Consider the following 23112-nt stretch of genomic DNA (forward strand, 5'->3'; position numbering starts at 1 on the left):
TACATCAGCTATGCTTACTTGTCTAAGAATTCCTAACTGAGGTTGTACCTTGGACAAGACTAAGTTCAGGCTCAGGGTTGCATTTAGAGGAGAGTAGAGATCAAATAAAAAGGAATCTCAGAAAAAGCTGATCATGTTACTTTTCTAATATCCTATCAGTTTTATCATCCACTACCCCATTTTTCTTCTTTCCCTCCCATTAATAAGTGGCTTCCAAACTTTTTAAGCACAAAAAACTTTTTCTTCATATCAAACCTTCAGAAATATAATGTCAGTCAGTAAAAATGGAGGGTGGAGACTAGAGCCCTGCCCTCCCCCCACCCCCAATTTTTCAGGGCTTCCCTAAGGCCTTATAGGGTAATGTAAAATTCCTTTTCCATTCTAAGACAAAGTGTTCCACTAGGAAATTACAGTACTCGGCTAACAGTTCTCACCAATGAGTCTGCCTGTCTCCCTGCTCCTTGCACAGACCTCTTTGTCTACCCTCTATACCGAAGCACTCACACTGGTTGAAGAAGAGACCAGAACTCCCTTTAAGGAAGAAGCAATGTTTCCAGCTGGAAACTGAGCACTTTTTACCCTCCTCATATAGGAAATTATATTATTTATATTTTAAATTTTAAATTTATGTTAACTTATTGGTGCCATCACATTAGAGGTTTTTTTCACATTTTAAGAAATGTTTCCAGTCACTAAATTACCAGTTGTATGGTATACTTGTTTATACATAATCTCATTTAGTTTCCACTTCCATGGAGATTTTATATTATGGGATACCATCCACCATTCCAGAATATCCCCTCTGGCCACCTATACAGACACTTTTTATTAGATTCCATGGTCTACCAGAAATTTCCTATTTCCCATTGCTGTCTTTGAGGTTTAACTTAAACTTGGGTCCAAATTATCACAAAGAACACTTTACTGTTTAAATAATCCCTGTTTAGTTGAGTTTCCTGTAACCAGTCAATATATTATTACAAATCAGATATTCTTGTGACATACAATAATAATGAATTATTTGCTTTATCAATATAAAGTCAACTGCTTTATGCAAAAGCGAAAACTCCTTAATAATTTTAAGAACTGTAACACAGTGACTTGCATTTTAATTTTCTTAATAAGAAAATTAAATTTCTGTTAAGAAAACTTTAATTTTCTTAACAATTTCTTAATTGTTCGATCAGAAAAATGCATTTTTTTCTTTCTGTTAAGAACTCTAGTTGTAAAAACAGCAAACTGACTTTTTCTCTTAGACTTCTCCATCAGCTTTGTACATTTAAATAATAATAGTTAAATAATAAATAATAAACATTAACTGCAAGCTGGAATTGAAGTCTTTTGAAATTTCCTAATTGTTAAAATTAGCCATTTGTAGTAACCCAAAAACCTCTTTCAGCCTTAGAAATAGGTTATCCAATCTGCCATTTTGTCAGAACTAGAACTAACCCATTGTTCCTACTATTAAAAAAAAATATCATGAGCATTTTCTCATCTGATTAAATATCCTTTTCCAACATCATGACTAATACCTCTGTGGTATTCCGTCATAATAGTTTACCATATTTTATTTAACCAGTCCCTTATTTTTGAACATTTAGGTTGTTTCCATTTTTTAACCATTATAAATAACAATATTGTTGTAAACATCCTCTCAGAATATTTTTGGAAGTTATTTCCTAGATGAAAGAATGCACATTTTTATACCTCTTAGTACATGTTGCCAGGTTCCATAAAGAAAACTATATAACACCTACTTTTAATTGAGCTAACTGTATGCTACACTTTAGATATTATAAAGTAATAGTCTTCATAAAGATCCCAGAAGGTATCTATGATTATTGTATAAGTGATAAGAAAACAGAAACAGAAAGGTTTTGTTTTTGAACTTAGACTATTGAGTTAGTAAATGATTTGAAACCCAAGTCTAACTCTTAAGTCTGTGTATCTCATAAACTTGCTAGTTTTCCACTAGCAGTATATGAGAATGCCTGAATTTTAAACATTGGAACTGGAAAAGGGTTTAGAGATTTTGTCCAACATCATGACTTTTCAATGAGAAAACAGCCCCTAGTAGAGATAGAGACCAAATTTAAAAAGTCATATAACTTTTTAAGTAGCAGAACCCCTACTAAACTAGACTTCAGACCTTTTTTCCATCTCTCCTTTTTTCAAAAATATATTTTATTGATTATGCTATTACAGTTGTCCCATTCCCCCCTTCATTCTCCTCCACCCTGCACACCCCCTCCCACCCACATTCCCCCCATTTAGTTCACGTCCATGTGTCATAAGTTCTTTAGTTTCTACATTTCCTAAACTATTCTTGCCCTCCCCCTGTCTATTTTCTACCTACCATCTATCCTACTTATTCTCTGTACCTTTTCCCCCTCTCTCCTCCTCCACTCCCCTGTTGCTAACCCTCCATGTGATCTCCATTTCTGTGGTTCTGTTCCTGTTCTAGTTGTTTGCTTAGTTATTTTTTTGTTTTTGTTTTAGGTGTGGTTGTTAATAACTGTGAGTTTGCTGTCTTTTTACTGTTCATCTTTTTTATCTTCTTTTTCTTAGATAAGTCCCTTTAACATTTCATACAATAAGGGCTTGGTGATGATGAACTCCTTTAACTTGACCTTATCTGAGAAACACTATCTGCCCTTCCATTCTAAATGAAAACTTTGCTGGATAGAGCAATCTTGGATGTAGTTCCTTGCCTTTCATGACTTGGAATACTTCTTTCCAGCCCCTTCTTACCTGTAAGGTCTCTTGAGAAATCAGCTGACACTCTGATGGGAACTCCTTTGTAGGTAATTGTCTCCTTTTCTCTTGCTGTTTCTAAGATTCTCTCCTTATTTTTCATCTTGGGTGTTGTAATTATGATGCGCCTTGGTGTGTTCCTCCTTGGGTCCAACTTCTTTGGGACTCTCTGAGCTTCTTGGACTTCCTGGAAGTGTATTTCCTTTGCCAGATTGGGGAAGTTCTCTTCATTATTTGTACAGGTAAGTTTTCAGTTTCTTGGTCTTCCTCTTTTCCTTCTGGCATCCGTATGATTCGGATGTTGGAACGTTTAAAGATGTCCTGGAGGTTCCTAAGCCTCTCCTCATTTTTTTTGAATTCTTGTTTCTTTATTCTTTTCTGATTGGATGTTTCTTTCTTCCCTCTGGTCCACTCCATTGATTTGAGTCCTGGTTTTCTTTCCATCACTATTATTTCCCTATGCATTTTCCTTCATTTCACTTAGTGTAGCCTTCATTTTTTTCATCTAATTTGCGACCAAAATCAACCAATTCTGTGAGCATACTGATCACCAGTGCTTTGAACTGTGCATCTGATAGGTTGGCTATCTCTGGGTCACTTAGATGTATTTGCTGTGGAGCTTTGATCTCTTCTTTCATTTAAGGCTTGTTTTGGGGGGGTGGATCTGGTCAAGCTTGTTGCATAGTGAGGGACACAGCCTTAGGTGTTCACCAAGGTGGGGCAACCCAGGCACTGGGTTGTGACACTGTATGTGGGGGCGGGGTCAGAGAGGAAACAATGGTGCTTGCTCTGCTCTTGTATTTCAGTACCTTCCTCCGCTTCCCACAAGCAAATGGGGCCCTTCTGGTGCTGGTTCCTGTGTGGGTTGGCTTGTGTACATTCTAGGACTCTGTGGGTCTCTCCAGCGAACTCTCCTGTGAGGCTGGGAGTCTCTCTCAGCACCTCAACCCCCACAGGTGTTTTCAGTCGGTGCTTTTAGGCTTTATTTCCCAGCACTGGGGCCCTGGGTGGCGCTGTCTGTCTTGCTCCCCATTTTCGCCTGGTCTATCTGCACGCGAATTTGTGTCCACAGTCAGCCAGTGGCCTTGTGTGCCTCACTGAGTCTGCCCGTTGCCACCCCGTGCCCAGGGTCTGCCAGCTGCCACCTGTGTTCCCGGGACCACCAACCACTGCTTTTTCCTGCTGCGACCCCTCTCCGCCGGCCGCCAATTCTGCCCCTCTTACTGGTCTGGATGGTTGTCAGGCTTCTGAACAGTTCAGTTTTCTGTCAGATATGGTTGGGTTTTTGTTTCTAAATTTTTGTTGTCCTTAATTTTGGTTGTATGAGGAGACAGTGTGTCCACCTATACCTCTGTCTTGGCCGGAAGTTCTCATCTCTCCTTTTTTCTCTTCCAAGAAATCTAGTTTCAATGTGTCTTGTGTATCTTTAATAACCTCTTCTAGCTCATCCCAGGTAACATTTTTTAAATGAAAATAGGCTTTGATTGGAGCCCTATCAAAACTTCCAGTAGGAAATCTAAGTAAAGGAGCTATAGCTGAACCTTTGCTGGGTTTTTTTTTTCCAGGAAAAGGAAGATTTTCATTTCTGTTAAGTGAGTTAGGTGCCCAGATTGGCCTCTGAGACAATTTTGGCAGCCTTCAATGACATGGCTACCCTTGGAACAAAGCAAGAGTGAAGCACTGGGAGTTCTGAAAGTGACCTCATTATAGCCAGGGCCTGATTAGAATCACCGGTCAGGATGTAGAACCAGAAAAGGCCTAACAGTATTAGAGACTAGTAATGGATCAGCCAATACAAACAAGCAAATTTCAGAAACCAGGTCAAGCAGTAGAAAAGACTGATGTTCCAGAGATATCAGAAACCTAACAAAATCCCCCAGACAGGCAAAAAGGTTTTAGTCAATGGGAATAGATGTGATAGGGCAGCAGCAAACCGGAGTCCACACAAACATTCCCTCACTCAGTAGATAGGACCTCTAAAAGTCTCCTGGTTCCCCTTTTGGGTATTTTTGTAATTCCGCTAGGGCAGGAACTAATCCTGGTGAAGGTCAGTATTCAAGTAGTCATGAGGGAGACATGCAGGGACAGAAGACCATCAACAGCTTCTGGAAACAAATCCCAAGTGCCCCTGAATCAGACCAGTATCCCCACAACTTTTCTGTCTCCTATAAACTGGCTTGTATTCATCCCACTTGCTCCAGGTCAGGCTGTTTGCTGTTCACCATGGAAGTAATACAGATCCATAAAGAAGAGTAGAATGAAAGAGGTAGACATGTATCAGAGCTCTGTAAAATTTGGTTTTAAAAAATGTTTATAGTGAAGGTGGTCTGATGTATGTGAGATAGGGGTCCGATTTCTGCTGTTTAAATCAGAGCAGCATCCACCTCATAATTATTTGGGAAGTGCTATGTGGGGTCCCTCTTTTTTCCCTAAGAAATACTCTTGACTAATATTTCCTTCTCACATTTCATAAGTAGAAAGGTCATTCTTGTTGCTTGCTAGCGTTTCTGGAGATTTGTACAACTAAACAAAGTTGAGGCTTTGCTTACATTGCTTAATTTGTTCTTCATGGTAAGTATCAAGAGTGTGGATGTCACTGTTCGAACTTTTTTTGTTTCAGCTGTGTGGTTTATGACAAAATCCATTGAATTATAGCTTGTTTGAAATCAGTGCTTTCAGCAGTAGGTTTTAGGTGCGGCAAATATTTAGTGAATGGCTAATTCTTAAAAATTCCTTAACTAAGTAGGTCAGAGAGAAATTTCACTATTTGCCATAATAGATTAATATATTAACCTGATTTTCTTTTATTTTTAACAGTTTTCTATAGATATTATAGAAATAAGTTGCCTTCTAGTTCATGTATATTCCCTATCATAATAAATTTTAATGAATTAAGTATTGTACTTCATTTTGACACAGTTTAAAGCAAGGGGATCTTTTCTTACTGCTAATAGGAATTTAAATTTTATTTGGCACAGTGTAGATACTTTCCTAGAATCACATGACATTTCATGGAATTTTTTTCATCCATTTATTCAAATATTTATTCATTACATAATAAGTGATGGGTTTGATATTAGGTAACAACAATGAATAAGACACAAGGCATTTACCCTCATAGGGTGCCCACTCTATTACTTTTATGAATATGTTAAATAATCCCTTAATAAAAATAGTAACTACCATTTATTGTAGGCTGGGTAATGTGTTAAGCTATTTGAATGCAATATTTCATCTGAACATTCCAGTAACCATAGGAAAGATGGTATTATATACCCTCTTTTACAAATGATGAAACTAAGAGATCTGGTCAAGATGGTGGAGTAGGTAAAGGTTATATATGCCTCCTCCTGTAACACATCAAAATTACAACCTAACTACAAAACAGCCATCATTGAGAACCACCTGAAATCTAGCTGAACAGAAGTCCTATAACTAAGGATATACAGAAGAAGCCACATCAAGACTGGTAGGAAAGGCAGAGATATGAAACCGGAGGGTCTCATACTCAAGTGTGGCAGATAAAAATCAGGGGGGATATCATAGCTGCATAGATCCCCCCTGAGAAGCAAGCAGTCTGGACCCCACATGAGGCTCGCCAAGCCTAGGGCTCCAGTGCCAGGAAGAGAAGTCCCCATAACCTATAGCTGTGAAAACAAGTGAAGATTGTGGCTGAGTTGAGATGGAGAGCTCTTGGTGTCCCAGGATTTCTCTTAAATGGCCCACACATGGATTGGCTGACAGACTCACTCATTGTGAGCCTTAGCTCTGCAGAAGTAACTTGAAAGTCTCCAGGGACATACTGGAGAGGAACTGATTGTTGGGCTTCAGGGCAGTACCTGAGGGGGCAACTTCTCCCAGGCAGAGGTACTGGCAGAAGCCATTGTACCCTTGCTGAGCCTTCCCCCTGCAGGCACAAGCAGTTGCCATATCTGAGTCTCCTTCAGCCTAGCTAGCACTGTTTGACCTGCCCAGGTGATTTCCCAAGACCCAGTTCCACCCAACTTGCATGCCCACCCAAGATGTTTCCAGTGGCTTTCCCATACAAACAACCTGCCTTGGTTTATGCTAGGGACTTTCCTAATATTTCTCAAAGGTTCACAAACACCAATGAAGGGACTGGCTTCTTGCTAAGCAGCCCCAAGCCCAGTATTAAATAGCAGCAGCCAGCCTCAGTTTGCAGCTTAACCTATACCAGGCACCTCCAAGCACTATAGAAGTGGCAGCCATCTGCAGATCATGTTATAGTTCATACCAGCTGCCACAGGCAAGACACAAACAGTGGCTGATTTGACCTTACCACCCAAGAGGTCCCAGAACCAGTTCACCCAGTGGCCAGCTTCCAGACCACCCCAAAGCACCACCCAACCACCTCAACAGACAACACAGCCAAATGCCAGACTCAGCAGGCATTAGAGTCCCACTAAAGCAAATTCTGCTCTGTAAGTTCAGCACCTGCACAAAAGTTGTCCCACTGTGGTTACAGCCAGTCCTCACAACCAATCAGCCTGAGGATCAGTTCCTTCCATTGAAATGCATGAAGAGGACACCTGCAATAATAGGAACACACAAGGAACAAACTGGAGACCAAGCTCAGATGGCTAGGGAGACTGCACCACTGGGCCGCTTTACCAAGACCAGCAGATATAACAACATAACCCAATACATAGAAACAAACACAGGGAGGCTGCCAAGATGAGGAGACAAAGAAACATGTCCCAAATGAAAGAAAAGAATAAAACTCCAGAAAAAGAACAAAATAAAATGTAGACAAGCCATCTACCAAGTGCTAAGTTCAAATTACTGATTGTAAGAATGCTAAAGAACTTGGAGAAAAAGTAAATGAACTTAGTGAGAACTTCAACAAAGAGGAAAGAAACAATAAGGATAGAAAACAAAATAGAATCAGTCAGAAGTGAAGAATACAATAAATGAATATATTAGAGGAAATCAATGGTAGATTATATGAAGCAGAGGATCAAATTAGCAATTTGGAAGATATGATAGCAAAACCGCCCAATCAGAACAGCAAAAAGAAAAAAGAATGTGAAAAAAATGAGGATAGTGTAAGGAGTACATCAAGCTTAGTAACATATGTACCATGGGGGTGCCACAAGTGAAAATGAGAAAGCAAGGAATTGAAAACCTATTTGAGGAAATAATGATGGAAAACTTTCCTAACGTGGTGAAGGAAATAAACATACAAGTCTAAGAAGCAGAGAGAGCCCTTCACAAGATGAATCCAAAGAGGTTCACACCAAGACACACCATAATTAAAATGGCAAATGATAAAGACAAAGAATCTTAAAAGGAACCACAGAAAAGCAGTAAGTTACCTACAAGGGAGCTCCCATAAGACTGTTAGCTGATTTCTTAACAGTAACTTTGCAGGCCAGAAGGGTTTGACCTTAAATATTTAAAGTGATCAAAAGCAGGGACCTACAACCAAGATTACTCTATTTAGCAAAGCTACCATTTAGAATAGAGAGAGAAAATTTCCCAGACAAGAAAAAGCTAAAGGAGTTCATCAGCACCAAACTAGTATTACAAGAAATAATAAATGAACTTCTTGGCGGTGGGGGGAGCCAGAGGAGAAGAAAGTGGAATCAAAAGTATGAATAATAAAATAGCAGTAATGACATATCTATCAACAATTACTTAAATGTAAATGGATTAAATTCTTCAATTAAAAGACATAAAGTGGCTGATTGGATAATCAAAACAAGACCCTTAACATATGCTGTCTACAGGAGACTCACTTCAGATTGAATGACATGTATAGATTGAAAGTAAAGGGAAGGAAAAGATATTTCATGGAAATGGAAAAAAAAGCTGGGATAGCAATACTTATTCCAGACAAAATAGACTTTAAAACAAATACTATAATAACAGTCAAAGGAGGACCCAGCAATCCCTTTTCTGGGTATTTTTCTGAAGAAATCCAAAATACTAATTTGAAAAGACACGTGCACCCACATGTTCATGCAGCATTATTTACAACAGCCAAGACATGTAAGCAAGCTAAGTATCTATCAGTAGATCAATTTATAAAGAATAACTGGTGCATATATACAATAGAGTATGACTTAACCATAAAAGAGATCTTGCCATCAGCGAAATGTGAATGGACCAAGAGAATATTGTGCTAAGGGAAATAAGTGAGGCAGAGAAAGACAAAATTGATATGACTTTACTTATATGTTGAATTGAGAAAACAAGTGAACAAGCAAAAACAGAATCAAACTCATAGATACAGAGAACTTTTTTCTTCACCCGAGGATATGTTTATTGATTTTAGAGAGAGAAGAACCTGGAGGGAGAGAAACATTGATCAGTTGCCTCCTGTCCACACCCCAATTGGGGATCAAACCCACAACCTTTTTGTATACACAATAATACTTCAGCCAACTGAACCACTTGGCCAGGGTGGTACGGAGAACATTTTGATGGTTGCCAGATGGGAGGGGGTTGAGGGTTGGGTGAAAAGTTGATAGGATTAAGAAGTACAAATTGGTAAGTTACAAAATAGTCAAGGGGATGTAAAGTAGAGCATAGTGGATATAGTCAATAAAATTAGAATAACTGTGTATGGTGCCAGACAGGTACTAGATTTACCAGGGTAATCACTTCATAAGTTAAATGAATCTCTAATTACTATGTTGTACACCTGAAGCTAACATAATATTGTATGTCAACTGTAATTAAAAATGTATTTTTAAAAATTATAAAACTAGCCCTGGCTGGCGTAGCTCAGTGGATTGAGTGCGGGCTGCGAACCAAAGTGTCACAGGTTCGATTCCCAGTCAGGGTACATGCCTGGGTTGCGGGCCATGACCCCCAGCAACTGCACATTGATGTTTCTCTCTCTCTTTCTCCCTCCCTTCTCTCTCTAAAAATAAATAAAATCTTTTTAAAAATTATAAAACTAAGATAAGAAGCTTGCAAAATGCCACATCACTCTAATAAGGGACAGAGCCAGGACACAAACCCAGACATATCTAATTCTAGATCCCTTCTAGTTTGTCTTCTACTTTCTTTGATTTTTTTCCATTATAATTTGTTGCCTCATGTTAAAATAAATATTTAATTGCAAAGATGTTATTAATTAGCAGAGGAGCACTAATAGTAAAATGTTATTAGTCTAAGGAATCTCACTATTTCTGTTCATACACTTCTCAGGAAGAGACTCTGCACAAATCAGCCAGCAGCAGCAGTGTGTCTCCCTCCTTCCTTGAAGATCCCTTACTGGAGGCTGTGTCCACAAGGAAGAGTGAGTATTTGTGGCACAAAAAACTATCATCATATGCCTTAAAAACCCTCTTATCCTAGATTAAGGAATCTCAAAGTGTCTTGTGATTATTTAGGGTATAAAGAACAAAGCCTGAAATTGCACTAGTCAGGACCAGAAATATTCAATCATGTTCCTAGAGTGACATCATAAGGTAAGGCTAAACAAATAGGCGTCAGGTTCTTAACTTACATCAGTCAACTTTGGGTTTATAGGTAATAGTTGTAGGAAATAAGTCAGTTGTCTGTGAGGGTGGTTTTTAGATTAATTACCTCCTTGTCTGAATGTAAGCCTAAAGCCCAATAATCACGCTTGTTACCACCCCCCCACACATATACATATATTCATGCCCACATAATATGTATAAATAGTAAAAACACTATAACTTCAGAATATTAAATGACTTCCAAATGCTTTTATTACTCTTTTTTTATTTATGAGATTATATAAAGGATTAAAATTTTTATATTAAGGGAGAAGATTCTGGGAAGATAGAGTAGGTAGTACTGAGAATCTGTGTCTCCACCTGGACAACAAATGCACTGGCAGAATTAGTCTGGTCTATATATTTTAGACCTCCAGAGTCTGCTAAAGGCTTTCAACTTCCAGGGGAAGACTTAGATAGTAAATTGTGGTTAATTTAAGTCACCTCTTAGCAGCTACTTATCTACTACCCCCAGCCACGTGGCAGGCAGTTGTGTACTATTTCTGGAGCAGTTTGCACACAGCTTTCAGGAGACAGGATGGGCCAGAAAGACCCTATCTTCCAAGTACTATTTTCTCATTTCTGTTTCTTACTCCAAAAGTGGGCACCCATTTTTGAATTCTTACTAGTTTTCCCCTACTGCAGCTCAAGGGCATTTAAAAGGCTGGCACCCAGAACAGCCTTTCAGCTAAGATGGAGGTGTAGGTAGACACATTGTGCCTCCTCACACAACCAAAAGAAGGACAACAACAATTGTTTGTTTAAAAATAAAAAACAACCAGAACTGACAGAAAATCAAACTGTATGGAAGTCCGACAACCAAGGAGTTAAAGAAGATACATACATCCAGACTGGTAGGAGGAGTAGAGATAGGCAGTCAGGCGGAGAGGACTCGCAGCAAGGTAGTGGCTGGAGGACCAGACAAGGCGGTGGCTTGCAGACTGGGCACTCCCACATTACGTGCGGATAAACTGGGAGGAAGAGCTGGGGAGCAAGATAGACCATACCACCCAGGGCTCGGTATGGGGAAATAAAGCCTCAAACCACTGATTGAAAACACCTGTGGGGGTTGAGGCAGCAGGAAGAGAAACTCCCAGCATCACAGGTGAGTTCGTTGGAGAAACCCACAGGGTCACAGAATGTACACAAACTAACCCACCCTGGAGTCAGCACCAGAAGGGCCCAATTTGTTTGTGGGTAGCCAGGGAAGGTGATTGAAATCCAGCAGAGAGCCGAGCAAGCGGCATTGTTCCCTCTAGACCCCTTCCCCACAAAGTGTCACAACACAGCGAGGTGGATTACTCCACCCTGGTGAACACCTAAAGCTCCGCCTCTTACTACCTAGCGGGTGCATGAACACAAAACAAAAATGGTCCAAATGAAAGAACAGATCAAAGCTCCAGAAAAAAAGACAACTAAGGGGCAAAGAGATAGCCAATTTATCAGATGCACAGTTCAAAACACTGGTAATCAGGATGCTCACAGAATTGGTTGAATTGGTCATAAATTAGATGAGAAAATGAAGGATATGATAAGTGAAATAAGGAAAATGTACAGGAAACCAACAGTGATGGGAAGAAAACCAGGACTCAAATCAATGGAGTGGACAAGAAGGAAGAAAGAAACATCCAATCAGAAAAGAATGAAGAAAGAAACAAGAATTCAAAAAAATGAGGAGAGGCTTAGGAACCTCCAGGACATCTTTAAACGTTCCAACATCCGAATCATACGGATGCCAGAAGGAAAAGAGGAAGACCAAGAAACTGAAAACTTACCTGCACAAATAATGAAGAGAACTTCCCCAATCTGGCAAAGGAAATACACTTCCAGGAAGTCCAAGAAGCTCAGAGAGTCCCAAAGAAGTGGGACCCAAGGAGGAACACACCAAGGCACATCATAATTACAACACCCAAGATGAAAAATAAGGAGAGAATCTTAGAAACAGCAAGAGAAAAGGAGACAGTTACCTACAAAGGAGTTCCCATCAGAGTGTCAGCTGATTTCTCAAAAGAGACCTTACAGGTAAGAAGGGGCTGGAAAGAAGTATTCCAAGTCATGAAAGGCAAGGAACTACATCCAAGATTGCTCTATCCAGCAAAGTTTTCATTTAGAATGGAAGGGCAGATAGTGTTTCTCAGATAAGGTCAAGTTAAAGGAGTTCATCATCACCAAGCCCTTATTGTATGAAATGTTAAAGGGATTTATCTAAGAAAAAGAAGATAAAAAAATATGAACAGTAAAAAGACAGCAAACTCACAGTTATTAACAACCACACCTAAAACAAAAACAAAAAAATAACTAAGCAAACAACTAGAACAGGAACAGAACCACAGAAATGGAGATCACATGGAGGGTTATAAATAGGGGAATGGGAGTGGGAGAGAGGAGGAAAAGGTACAGAGAATAAGTAGCATACATGGTAGGTAGAAAATAGACAGGGGGAGGGTAAGAATCGTATAGGAAATATACAAGCCAAATAACATATGTATGACCCATGGACATGAGTGAAAGCGGGGGAATGAGGGTGGGAGGGGGTGTACAGGGTGGAGGGGAGTCAGTGGGGGAAATGGGACCACTGCAATAGCATAATCAATAAAATATATTTTAAAAAATAAAATAAAAGCCTGGCATCCCCCTTTTTTCCATTTTTTAGTCTTTCCTTTTTCAGTGCCAGGCATTATACACTAGGACTTTCTAAAGCAGCTGCACATCATGGAAAACTGGAGAGTGACTGTGCATGCCCAGGTAATGGCTCACAACCCAGGTAATGGTCCCGAGAAGATGTTAAGATTCTACCTCAGTTTGTTCCTTAGCACTGAGACATACTACAACAGTCAAAAAATAAATATATAAACAAAAACAATAACCAAAAAAAAGCCCCCAGAAAAACAAAACCCAGGGGAGGAGAATCTCATTTCCAAAGTTACCACATTATTAGATTAAGATATCCAGTGTTTAGCAAAAATGACAAGGTAGAATCAGGGAAGTATGGTTCATTCAGAGGAAAACTTAAATCAATATAAACTATCTTAGAAAAAAGATCTGATGACAGTTATGCTAGACAGAATTTAAAACAAAGATGCTCAAAGCAATAAAGATGTGAAGAGAAAATGATGTATGAACAAAATGGAAATATCAATAGAGATAGAAATTCCAAAACGAAATTCTGGGGCTGAAAAGTACAATAATTGAAATGAAAATTTCATTAGCAGGATTAAAAAGACAAATTTGAGGAGTAAAAAGAATGAATCAGCAAACTTGAAGATAGGACAATGGAAATTATTGCGTCTGGGGAACTGAAAGACAAATGATCCAAGACAACTAAACAGAGACTAAGGGACCTGTGGGATACTATAAAGCAGACCAACATATACATTGTGTGAGTCCCCAGAGAGAAAAGGGGGCAAAAGAATACATTTGGAAATAATGACTGAAACTTCCCATATTTGATTAAAGGCATGAATATAAATATACAAGCAGCTCAACTAAGAATAACTCACAGAGACCCAGACCATACACATTATAATCATACTTTCAAAAGACAAAGAGAGAACATTGAAAGCAGCAAGAGAGAAGTGATTCATCACAATGAGGATCCTCAATAAGATGTTCAGCAGATTTCTCATCAGAAACTTGGGAGGGGAAAAGAAAGTCAGCCAATATATTCAAAGTACTAAAACAACAAAAGGTCAACTAGCGAATCCTATATCCAGCAAAACTGTCTTTCAGATATTAGGGGAAAATCAAATCATTTGCAGGTAAGCAAGAGCTGAGCAAATTTGTGACTGCTAGACCTTCCCTGCAAGAAGTACTCAATGCAGTCCTGTAGGGTGAAATGAAAGGACACTAATAGTAACTTGAAGCCATGTTGAGGGATAAATATCTGAATAAAGATTTTTAAAACAGTGCAGTTATAAAAGCTAATATTCTTGTAGCAGTGGTTTGTAACTGCACTTTTTGCTTTCTACATGATTTAAGAGATGAATACATTTAAAGAAAAAGCCATTATTAGTATAAAAGCTAGTGTTACTATAACTTTGTTTTACAACTCCAAATCTAATTGTTTACATAATTTCAGAGGTTAATACATTTTTAAAAAATTATTTGTTATTGGGCAGATAGTTTATAAAGATGTAATTTTCTGACACCAAAAACCAAAAGTGATGGAGATAAAGCTGTGTAGGAGCAAAGATTTTGTGTGTTTTGTTAAATTGGTGTAAATCCAAGTCAGAATGTTAAGACTTTAGGCTGTTTAATGTAATTCCCATGATAACCACAAAGAAAATAGGTACAGAATATGCACAAAAGGAAATAGGAAAAGAATGTAAACATTTCCCTACAAATACATCTAAACACAAAAGAAGGCAGGAATGTAGGAAATGAGGAACAAAAACTATAAGGCATATAGAAAGCAAATATTACAGTGGCAGAAGCAAGTCCATAGATTTGCATAATGGGTAAAACAGATGATCCAGCTATATACTGTCTATAGGAGATTCCCTCGAGTTCCAAAGACACAAACAAGATTAAAAGTGAAAGGATAGAAATAGTAATCAAAAGAGAGCTGGGATGGCTATACTAAAATCAGACAAAATGGACTTTAAATAAAAAAAAAAGGTTATAAAAGACAAGGACATTATATATTAAATTATTTAATACAGCAGAGATATAATTTGCACATCTAATGACAGACCATCAAAATAATAAGAAGCAAAAAAATGACAATTAAAAAGAGACACACAATTCTACTGTAATGTTTGGAGACTTCAGTACCCTGTTCACAATACTGAATAGAACAACCAGACAGAAGATATGTAAGGAATCACAGTACTTAACACAATAAAGTAATGAGAGACATAACAGATATACAGAATATCATATCCAACAACAGAATACACATTCTTCTCATGTGCATTGGAACATTTTCCACAGAATGTATATTAGGCCACAAGTGTCTGTAAATTTTATTGTAAAAGACAGATAGTGCACAGAGTAGCTTCTCCGGCCACAATGGGATGAAAAATTAAAACTCAATACTAGAATAAAAGTGAAAAATTCACAAAATGGTAAAAATTAACACACTTTTGAAAAATCAGTGGATCAAAGAAATCACTAGGGAATATAGAAAATACTTAGACAAATGAATATGAAATTACAGCATACCAAAACTTATGGAAAACAGTGGAAATTTATTGCTAACAGTTACATTAAAAAATGAGATATTTTGAGTTCTGGTCAAGATGGCAATATAGGTAAAAGTGATACTCAAATCCTCCCACAACCACATCAAACTTACAACTAACCTACAGAACAACCAACATTCAGAATCTCCTGTAATTTTGCTAAACAAAAGTCCTACAACTAAGGATATAAAGAAGAAGCCACATCAAAACTGGTAAGAGGGGCAGAGATGCAGAACAGGCTGGTCCCACACCCATGTATGGTGGAAAAAAATCAGGAGAGATACCTTGGCTTCAGAGGTCCCCCCTGAGAAGTAAGGAGTCCTTCCCCACGCTAGGCCCTATAGCCCTAGGGTTTTAATGCCAAGGGGAGAAGGCCTCATAACTTCTGGCTATAAAAACCAGTGAGGACTGTGGCTTCTGGAGTCCCAGGTGTTCCTTTTAAAGGACCCACACAAAATTTACCTGGATTCCCTTGCTCTAATCTCCAACACTGGGTCAGCACCTTGAAAGATTCCAGGGACATACAGGGAGGAACTAAATTGTCTGTCATCAGTGCAATAATTGGAGGGGCAACTTCTCCTACAGAAAAGTGCTGGTAGAGGCCAATGTTCCTTTTCTGAGTTTTCCATCTACAGAACTGGCCAAAGGTTGCTCTATATGAGTATCCATCAACCTAGCTAACACGGTTTGCACCACTCTGGTGAATCCCAGAGACCTTTCCCCACCCAAATTGCAGGCCAACCCAAGCTATTTCCATTGGGTCACCCATATGAAAGTCCTATCTTGGTTCATGCTTCAGACTTTCCCCAAATTCTCTCAAATGAGCAGCATCTGACCTCAGCCTACCTTGTGCCTTTTGCTAAGTGGTCCCAGACCCAGCAGTAGCAGCAGCCAAACATGGTTTGCAGCTTGGTCTCTCCTGAGCACCTCCAAGTTTAATACAAGTAGCAACCATCTACAGACCACTTTTTAGGTCATGCTGGCTGGCCTTGGGCAGGACAAAGGTGGCAGGTGACTTTGGCCTGCACTACGTGGGAGCCCCCAGAGCCAGCCCACTTAATAGAAGGCTTCAGACTGCAATGAAGTACCACCCAACCACCTCCACAACATAAGGGGCAGAGCCCCACTGAAGCAAGTTCTGCACTGTGGGGTTTGCCTCTGCCCAGCAGACCCACTGCTGTTGTCAATGCCAGTCCTCACAGCCAGTCGGCCTGGGGATTTGTTCCTTCATTGACAGCAGTCAAGGACCATCTACAACAGGAGGGTGTACAGGGCCCATATGGGGTAGGGGCACACTTAGCCAGCTTAGATGATTGGGGAGGCTGTGCCACTGATCCTACAGGACACCTACTACATTAGGCCACTCTACCAAGTCTAGGAGACAGAGCAGCTCTACGTAATTCATAGAAACAAACACAGGGTGGCTGCCAAAATGAGACAAACATGAGCCAAATTAAAGCATAAAATTCTAGAAAAAGAACAAGAAAAAAGGAGGCAAGCAATCTACTAGATGCAGAATTCAAAACAGTGAACTTAGAGAAAGAGTAGTTGAACTTAGAAGTTCCACAACATAAAAAAAGGACATGGGAACCATTAAAAAAGTACATGGATATCAGAAAAAAGAACTAGTTAAAAATGAAGCATACACTAACTGAAATAAAGAATAATTTACAGGGAATCCACAATAGAATAGATGAAGTCAAGAATGATATCAGCAATTTGGAATAAAGAAACAAAAGGCAACCAATGAGAACAGCAGGAAGAAAAAATCCAAAAGAAAATGAAGATAATGTTAGGAGCCACTGGCACAACTTCATGTATACCAGCATTTGAATCATGGAGGTGCCAGAAGGAGAAGAGAGAGAGCAAGAAATTTAAAACCTATGTGAGTAAATAATGACAGAAAACTCCTCTAAACTACTGAAGGAAATAGACATACAAGTCCAGGAAGTGCAGAGAGTCCCAAACAAGATGAACCTGAAGAGGCCCACACCAAGACACATCATAATTAAAATACCAAATGGTAAAGACAAAGAGAGGATCTTGAAAGCAACAAGAAAAAAGCAGAACCCAACCTACAAGGGAACTCCCATAATACTGTCAGCTGAGACCAAGATTACCCAACAATGCTATCAATTAGCATCAAAGGACATAGAAAGAACTTCCCAGACAAAAAGCTAGAGTTTGTCATCACTAAACTGGTATTACCTGAAATGTTAAATATTCTTTAAGAAGAAAGTAAGATAAAAAAAATCAACAATAAAATGGCAATAAATACTTATCAACAGAGTAATCTAAAAAAAAACAAAATAAAGAAGTGGAACAGAGACAGACTAATAAATCAAAGAACATTTTGACAATTGACAGATGGGAGGGAGTTTGGGGGATGGATAGAAAAAGGTGAAGAAAGGATTCCTGGCCAAGATGGGAGGCATAGGTAGACACATTGTGCCTTCTTGCATAACCAAAAGAAAGACAACAAATTTAAAAACAAATAAAAAAACAACAACCAGAACTGACAGAAAATCAAACTGTATGGAAGTCTGACAACCAGGGAGTTAAAGAAGACACATTCATCCAGACCGGTAGGAGGGGCAGAGACAGGCAGCCCAGCAGAGAGGCCTTGCAGCAAGGTGGTAGCTGAAGGATTCGGGCAGGCAAGGCGACAGCTGGTGGATCTTGCAAACTGGGCAGTCCCACATTCTCATGCAGATAAACTGGGAGGAACAACTAGGGAGCAAGATAAACCTCACAACCCAGGGCTCCAGTATGGGGAAATAAAGCCTCAAAGCCTCTGACTGAAAACACCTGTGGGGGTTGACGCAGCAACAAGAGAAACTCCCAGTCTCACAAGAGAGTTCACTGAAGAGACCCACAGGGTCCTGGAACATATACAAACCAACCCACCGGGAATCAGCACCAGAAGGGCCCAATTTGCTTGTGGGTAGCCAGGGAAAGTGACTGAAAACCAGCAGAGAGCAGAGCAAGTGGCACTGTTACCTCTTGAACTACTCCTCCACATATAGCGTCACAATGCAGTGACATGGTTTGCCCCACTCTGGTGAACACCTAAGGCTCCACCCCTTACTATGTAACAGGCGCACGGAGACAAAAAAAAGAAAATAGCCCAAATGAAAGAACAGATCAAAGCTCCAGAAAAAATACAACTAAGTGACAAAGAGATAGTCAACCTATCAGATGTACAGTTCAAAACACTGGTAATCAGGATGCTCCAGGAGCCCACTGGGTACTTCAACAGCATAAAAAAGACCCAGACATTATGTAAAATAAAGAAAAGTCTATGGGAACCAACAGTGATGGGAAGGAAACCAGGACTCAAATCAATGGTGTGGAGCAGAAGGAAGAGAGAAACATTCAACCAGAACAAAATGAAAAAAACAACAATTCAAAAAAGTGAGGATAGGCTTGGGAATCTCCAGGACATCTTTAAACGTTCCAACATCCGAACCATAGGGATGCCAGAAGAAGAGGAAGACCAAGAAACTGAAAACTTATTTGAACAAATAATGAAGAACTTACCCAATCTGGCAAATGAAATACACCTCCAGGAAGTCCAGGGAGCTCAGAGAGTCCCAAAGAAGTTGGACCCAAGGGGGAACACACCAAGGCACATCATAATTACAACACCCAAGATGAAAGATAAGGAGAGAATCTTAAAAGCAGCAAGAGAAAAGGAGACAGTTACCTACAAAGGAGTTCCCATAAGACAATTAGCTGATTTCTCAAAAGAGACCTTACAGGCAAGAAGGTACTAGAAAGAAGTATTCCAAGTCATAAAAGGCAAGGACCTACATCCAAGATCCATACATTACTCTATCCAGCAAAGCTATCATTTATAATAGAAGGGCAGATAAAGTGCTTTTCAGATAAGGTCAAGTTAAAGGAGTTTATCATCACCAAACCCTTATTCTATGAAATGTCAAAGGGACTTATCCAAGAAAAAGAAGAGCAAAAATATGAACACTAAAATGACAACAAACTCACAGCTATTAAGAACCAAACCTAAAAAACAAAAACAAACTAAGCAATCAACTAAAACAGGAACAGAATAAGAGAAATGGAGATCACATGGAGGGTTATCAGCAGGGGAGTGCGAGGGGGAGAGAGGGAGAAAAGGTACAGAGAATAAGTAGCATAAATGGTAGGTAGAAAATAGGGGGAGGATAAGAATAGTATAGGAAATGTAGGAGCCAAGAACTTATATGTTCTAGACCCATGAACATGAACTAAAGGGGAGGAATGTGGGAGGGAAGGGGTGTGCAGGGCAGAGGAGAATAAAGGGGGGAAATGCGACAACTCTAGCATAATCAATAAAGTATATTTTTAAAAGAAAAATGAAGAGATTAGTAAGTACAAATTGGATGTTACAGTATAGTCATAGGGATATAAAGTACAGCAGATGAGATATAGTCAGTAATATTCTAATAACTATGGTGTCAATGGGTAATAAATTTATCAGAATGATCGATCACTTGGTAAGTTTTATAATGACTAATTACTGCGATGTACACCTGAAACTAATGTAATACTGTATGTCAGTTGTAATTAAAAAGTAAAAATGATTTTTAAAAAAGCAATGAAAGAAGGGACATTGCCAATTCTACTGAAATAAAAAGACTTATGGGAGAATAATATGAACAATTGTATGCCATCAAATTGAGTAACCTAGATGAAATAGATGAATTTCTGAGAATGCAGAACCTGGCAAAACTAAATCAGAAAGAAATAGAAGATTGGAATAGCCCTATAACTAGTAAGGATATCAAATCAGTAATCATAATCTCCCCACAAAGAACAGGGTGGGACCTGATGCTTCACTAGTGAATTCTACCAGATATTCAAAGAACTGATATCAATCTTTCCCAAATGTTTCTTTTAAATTTGAAGAAGACGGCACTTTGAGACTAGCATTACCAGAGACCAAACCTATAAGAAAACTCTAGACTCAGTAACCCTTATGAACCTTAATGCAAAAATCCTCAACAAATACTAACAAACAGAATTCAGCAGCATATACAATTATACATGACCAATGAAATTTGTTCCTGGAATGCAAGAATGGTTCAACATATGAAAATTAATCAGTATAAGGATTTCTGGTCAATACAGATGCATAGTTAAACATGGTTCACCTCCTCACACCACTACAATTGTTCAAAAGTACAATTAAACTATAGAACAATCATCACTCAGAACCATCAGAAATTGAATTGAATGGAAGTCTGGTAAATACAGAATTAGAAAAACCACATCCATCTATACTGGTAGAAGGCATGGAGATGCAGATTGAGCTAGTTCCACAACCACATGTGGTGGATAAAAATTTGGGAGGGATATCTCAGGAGCAAGGAGTCCCAGCCCAGGATTCCGGTGCCAGGAAGATAAGTTCTCATAACTTTTGCTGCAAAAACCAGTGGGGATTAAGTCTGTAGAAGGAACTTTTGACATCCCAAGCAATTCCTCTTAAAGAATGGACTTACTCAGACTTACTTCCTCTAAGCTTCATCACCAGGGTAGCAGCTTGAAAGGCATCAGTGACATACAAGGAGGAACTGAAGTGTATGATGTCAAGGTGAGGGCTGGGGTACAGCTTTCTCACAGACAGACAGGTGGGCAGAGGCCATTATTTCTTTTATGAACCCTTCCCCCACAGAGCCACTGAGCTGGCAGGTGGGTCAACTATGCTACCCATAGTGGCCCTGAAGATCCCCTAAAGCTCCATCCCACCCAATTTACAGGCCCACCCAAACTTTTAACAGTGGCTTTTCCATATGAATGGCTGGTCTTGTCTCAGGCTTCACAATTTCCTAAATCCTCTCAAACAAGCAACAGCTGGTCTCAGTGAGCCCCAGCCCCATACCTCTTGCTGAGTGGCCCCAGGCCTGACACTAGCAGCACCCAGCCTAGGTTCACAGTTTGGTCTCACCTGAGGAACTCCAAGCTAATCACAAATAGCAGTCATCTACCGATCACTTTGTAGTTTATGCTCTGTAACCCCAAAGAGAACAAAGGAAGTGACTGACCTTGGATGTGCCAAGAGCAATCAAGGCTCAACTATAGTAGGAGGGTGTACACAGCCTACACAGTGGGCCCACCTCGAGTATCCAGCTTGGGTAATAGGGGAGGCTGTGCCACTGGGCCCTACAGGACACCTACTACATTAGGACACTCTACCAACACATGGGGTCACAGCACCTCTACCTAATACATAGAACACAGGGAGGCTACCAAAAGGAGGAAACAAAGAAACATGTCCCAAGTGAAAGAACAACAAAACTCCAGATAAAGAACTAAACAAAATGGAGACAAGCTACTAGATGCAGAGCTCAAAATACTGGTTATAAGGATTCTCAGTGAACTTAGAGGAGGAGCAAATCACAGAATTTCAACAGCATAAAAAAGGACATGAAAACCATAAAAAAGAACCAGTTAGAAATGAAGAATATACTAACTGAAATGAAGAACTATTTACAGGGAATCAACAGTAGATTGGATGAAACCAAGGATCAGATCAGCAATTTGCCATATAAGGAAGCAAAAAACAACCAATCAGAACAAGAAAAAGAAAAAAGAATTTAAAAAATGAAGATAGTAAGGAGCCTGTGGGACAACTACAAGTATACCAACATTTGCATCATGGTGGTGCCAGAAGAAAAGACAAAGCAAGAAATTGGACATCAATTTGAAAACATAATGAAAGAACATTTCTCTAACTTGCTGAAGGACATAGACATACAAGTCCAGGTCCCAAACAAGATGAACTCAAAAAGGCCCACCTCAAGACAAATCATAATTAAAATTCCAGAGGTTAAAGGTAAAGAGAGGATCTTAAAAGCAGCAATAGAAATGAAATTAGTTGCGTACAGGGGAGTTCCCATAAGACTGTCAGCTGATTTCTCAAAAGAAACTTTGCATACTAAAAGTGATTGGTAAGAAGTATTCAAAGTGATGAAAACTAAGGACCTATAACCAAGATTATTCTACCCAGCAAAGCTATCATTTAGAATTGAAGGACTGATGAAGAGCTTCCCAGTCAAGAAAAAAAGTAAAGGAGCACATCACCACAAAACTAGCATTATATGAAATGTTAAAGGGTCTTCTTTGAGAAGAAGATAAGAAATATGAACAGCATAATAGTAACAAATACATATTGATAAACAGTTGAATCAAAATAACAAACAAGCAGAAAAACAAAATAAAAAAACAAGCAGACAGAAACAGAATTATATAGAAAATATTTTGATGGTTGCCAGATAGGAGGGGGATGGGTGGGTTGGGTAAAAAAGGTGAAGGGTTTAAGAAGTACAAATTGGTAGTTACAGAATAGTCATGGGGATGTAAAGTACAGCATAGGAAATGGAGTAGCCAAAGAACATATATGCATGACCCATGGACATGGACAACAGGGTGAGGATTGCCTGGGGGAGTAGGGGGTGGCTGAGTGGAGGAGGGCATAGGGGAAAAATTGGGATCACTGTGATAGTATAGTCAATAAAATATAATTTTGAAATAATAGAAAATTGATCAGTATAATGCACTACATTAACAGAATGAATGAAAAAAGGCCACATAACTGAAAAGGTTTTTTCAGAAAAACCTTTAGACAAAACTCAACACCCTTTCATCATAAAAACACTCAATGAACTAGGAATGAAAAGAAA

At 39.2% G+C, this 23112-nt stretch overlaps 1 protein-coding gene across 4 annotated transcripts in view; it reads left to right on the forward strand.

The window, feature by feature from the left end:
- Positions 1-23112, forward strand: part of SPIRE1 (spire type actin nucleation factor 1) — a 303603-nt gene that overhangs the window by 260415 nt on the left and 20076 nt on the right. For all 4 annotated transcript variants that reach the window (XR_006786997.1, XM_045849961.1, XM_045849959.1 and 1 more), the window contains exon 10: positions 9934-10024. Coding sequence is in view for 3 of the 4 variants with exons in the window: in XM_045849961.1 (XP_045705917.1) it covers positions 9934-10024 (91 nt within the window). In the remaining variant the exon portion in view is untranslated. The remainder of the gene's footprint in view (positions 1-9933; positions 10025-23112) is intronic.

Source organism: Phyllostomus hastatus, unplaced genomic scaffold (assembly GCF_019186645.2).
Source record: "Phyllostomus hastatus isolate PE091 unplaced genomic scaffold, TTU_PhHast_1.1 phas_contig_80, whole genome shotgun sequence".
Classification (NCBI taxonomy): domain Eukaryota; kingdom Metazoa; phylum Chordata; class Mammalia; order Chiroptera; family Phyllostomidae; genus Phyllostomus; species Phyllostomus hastatus.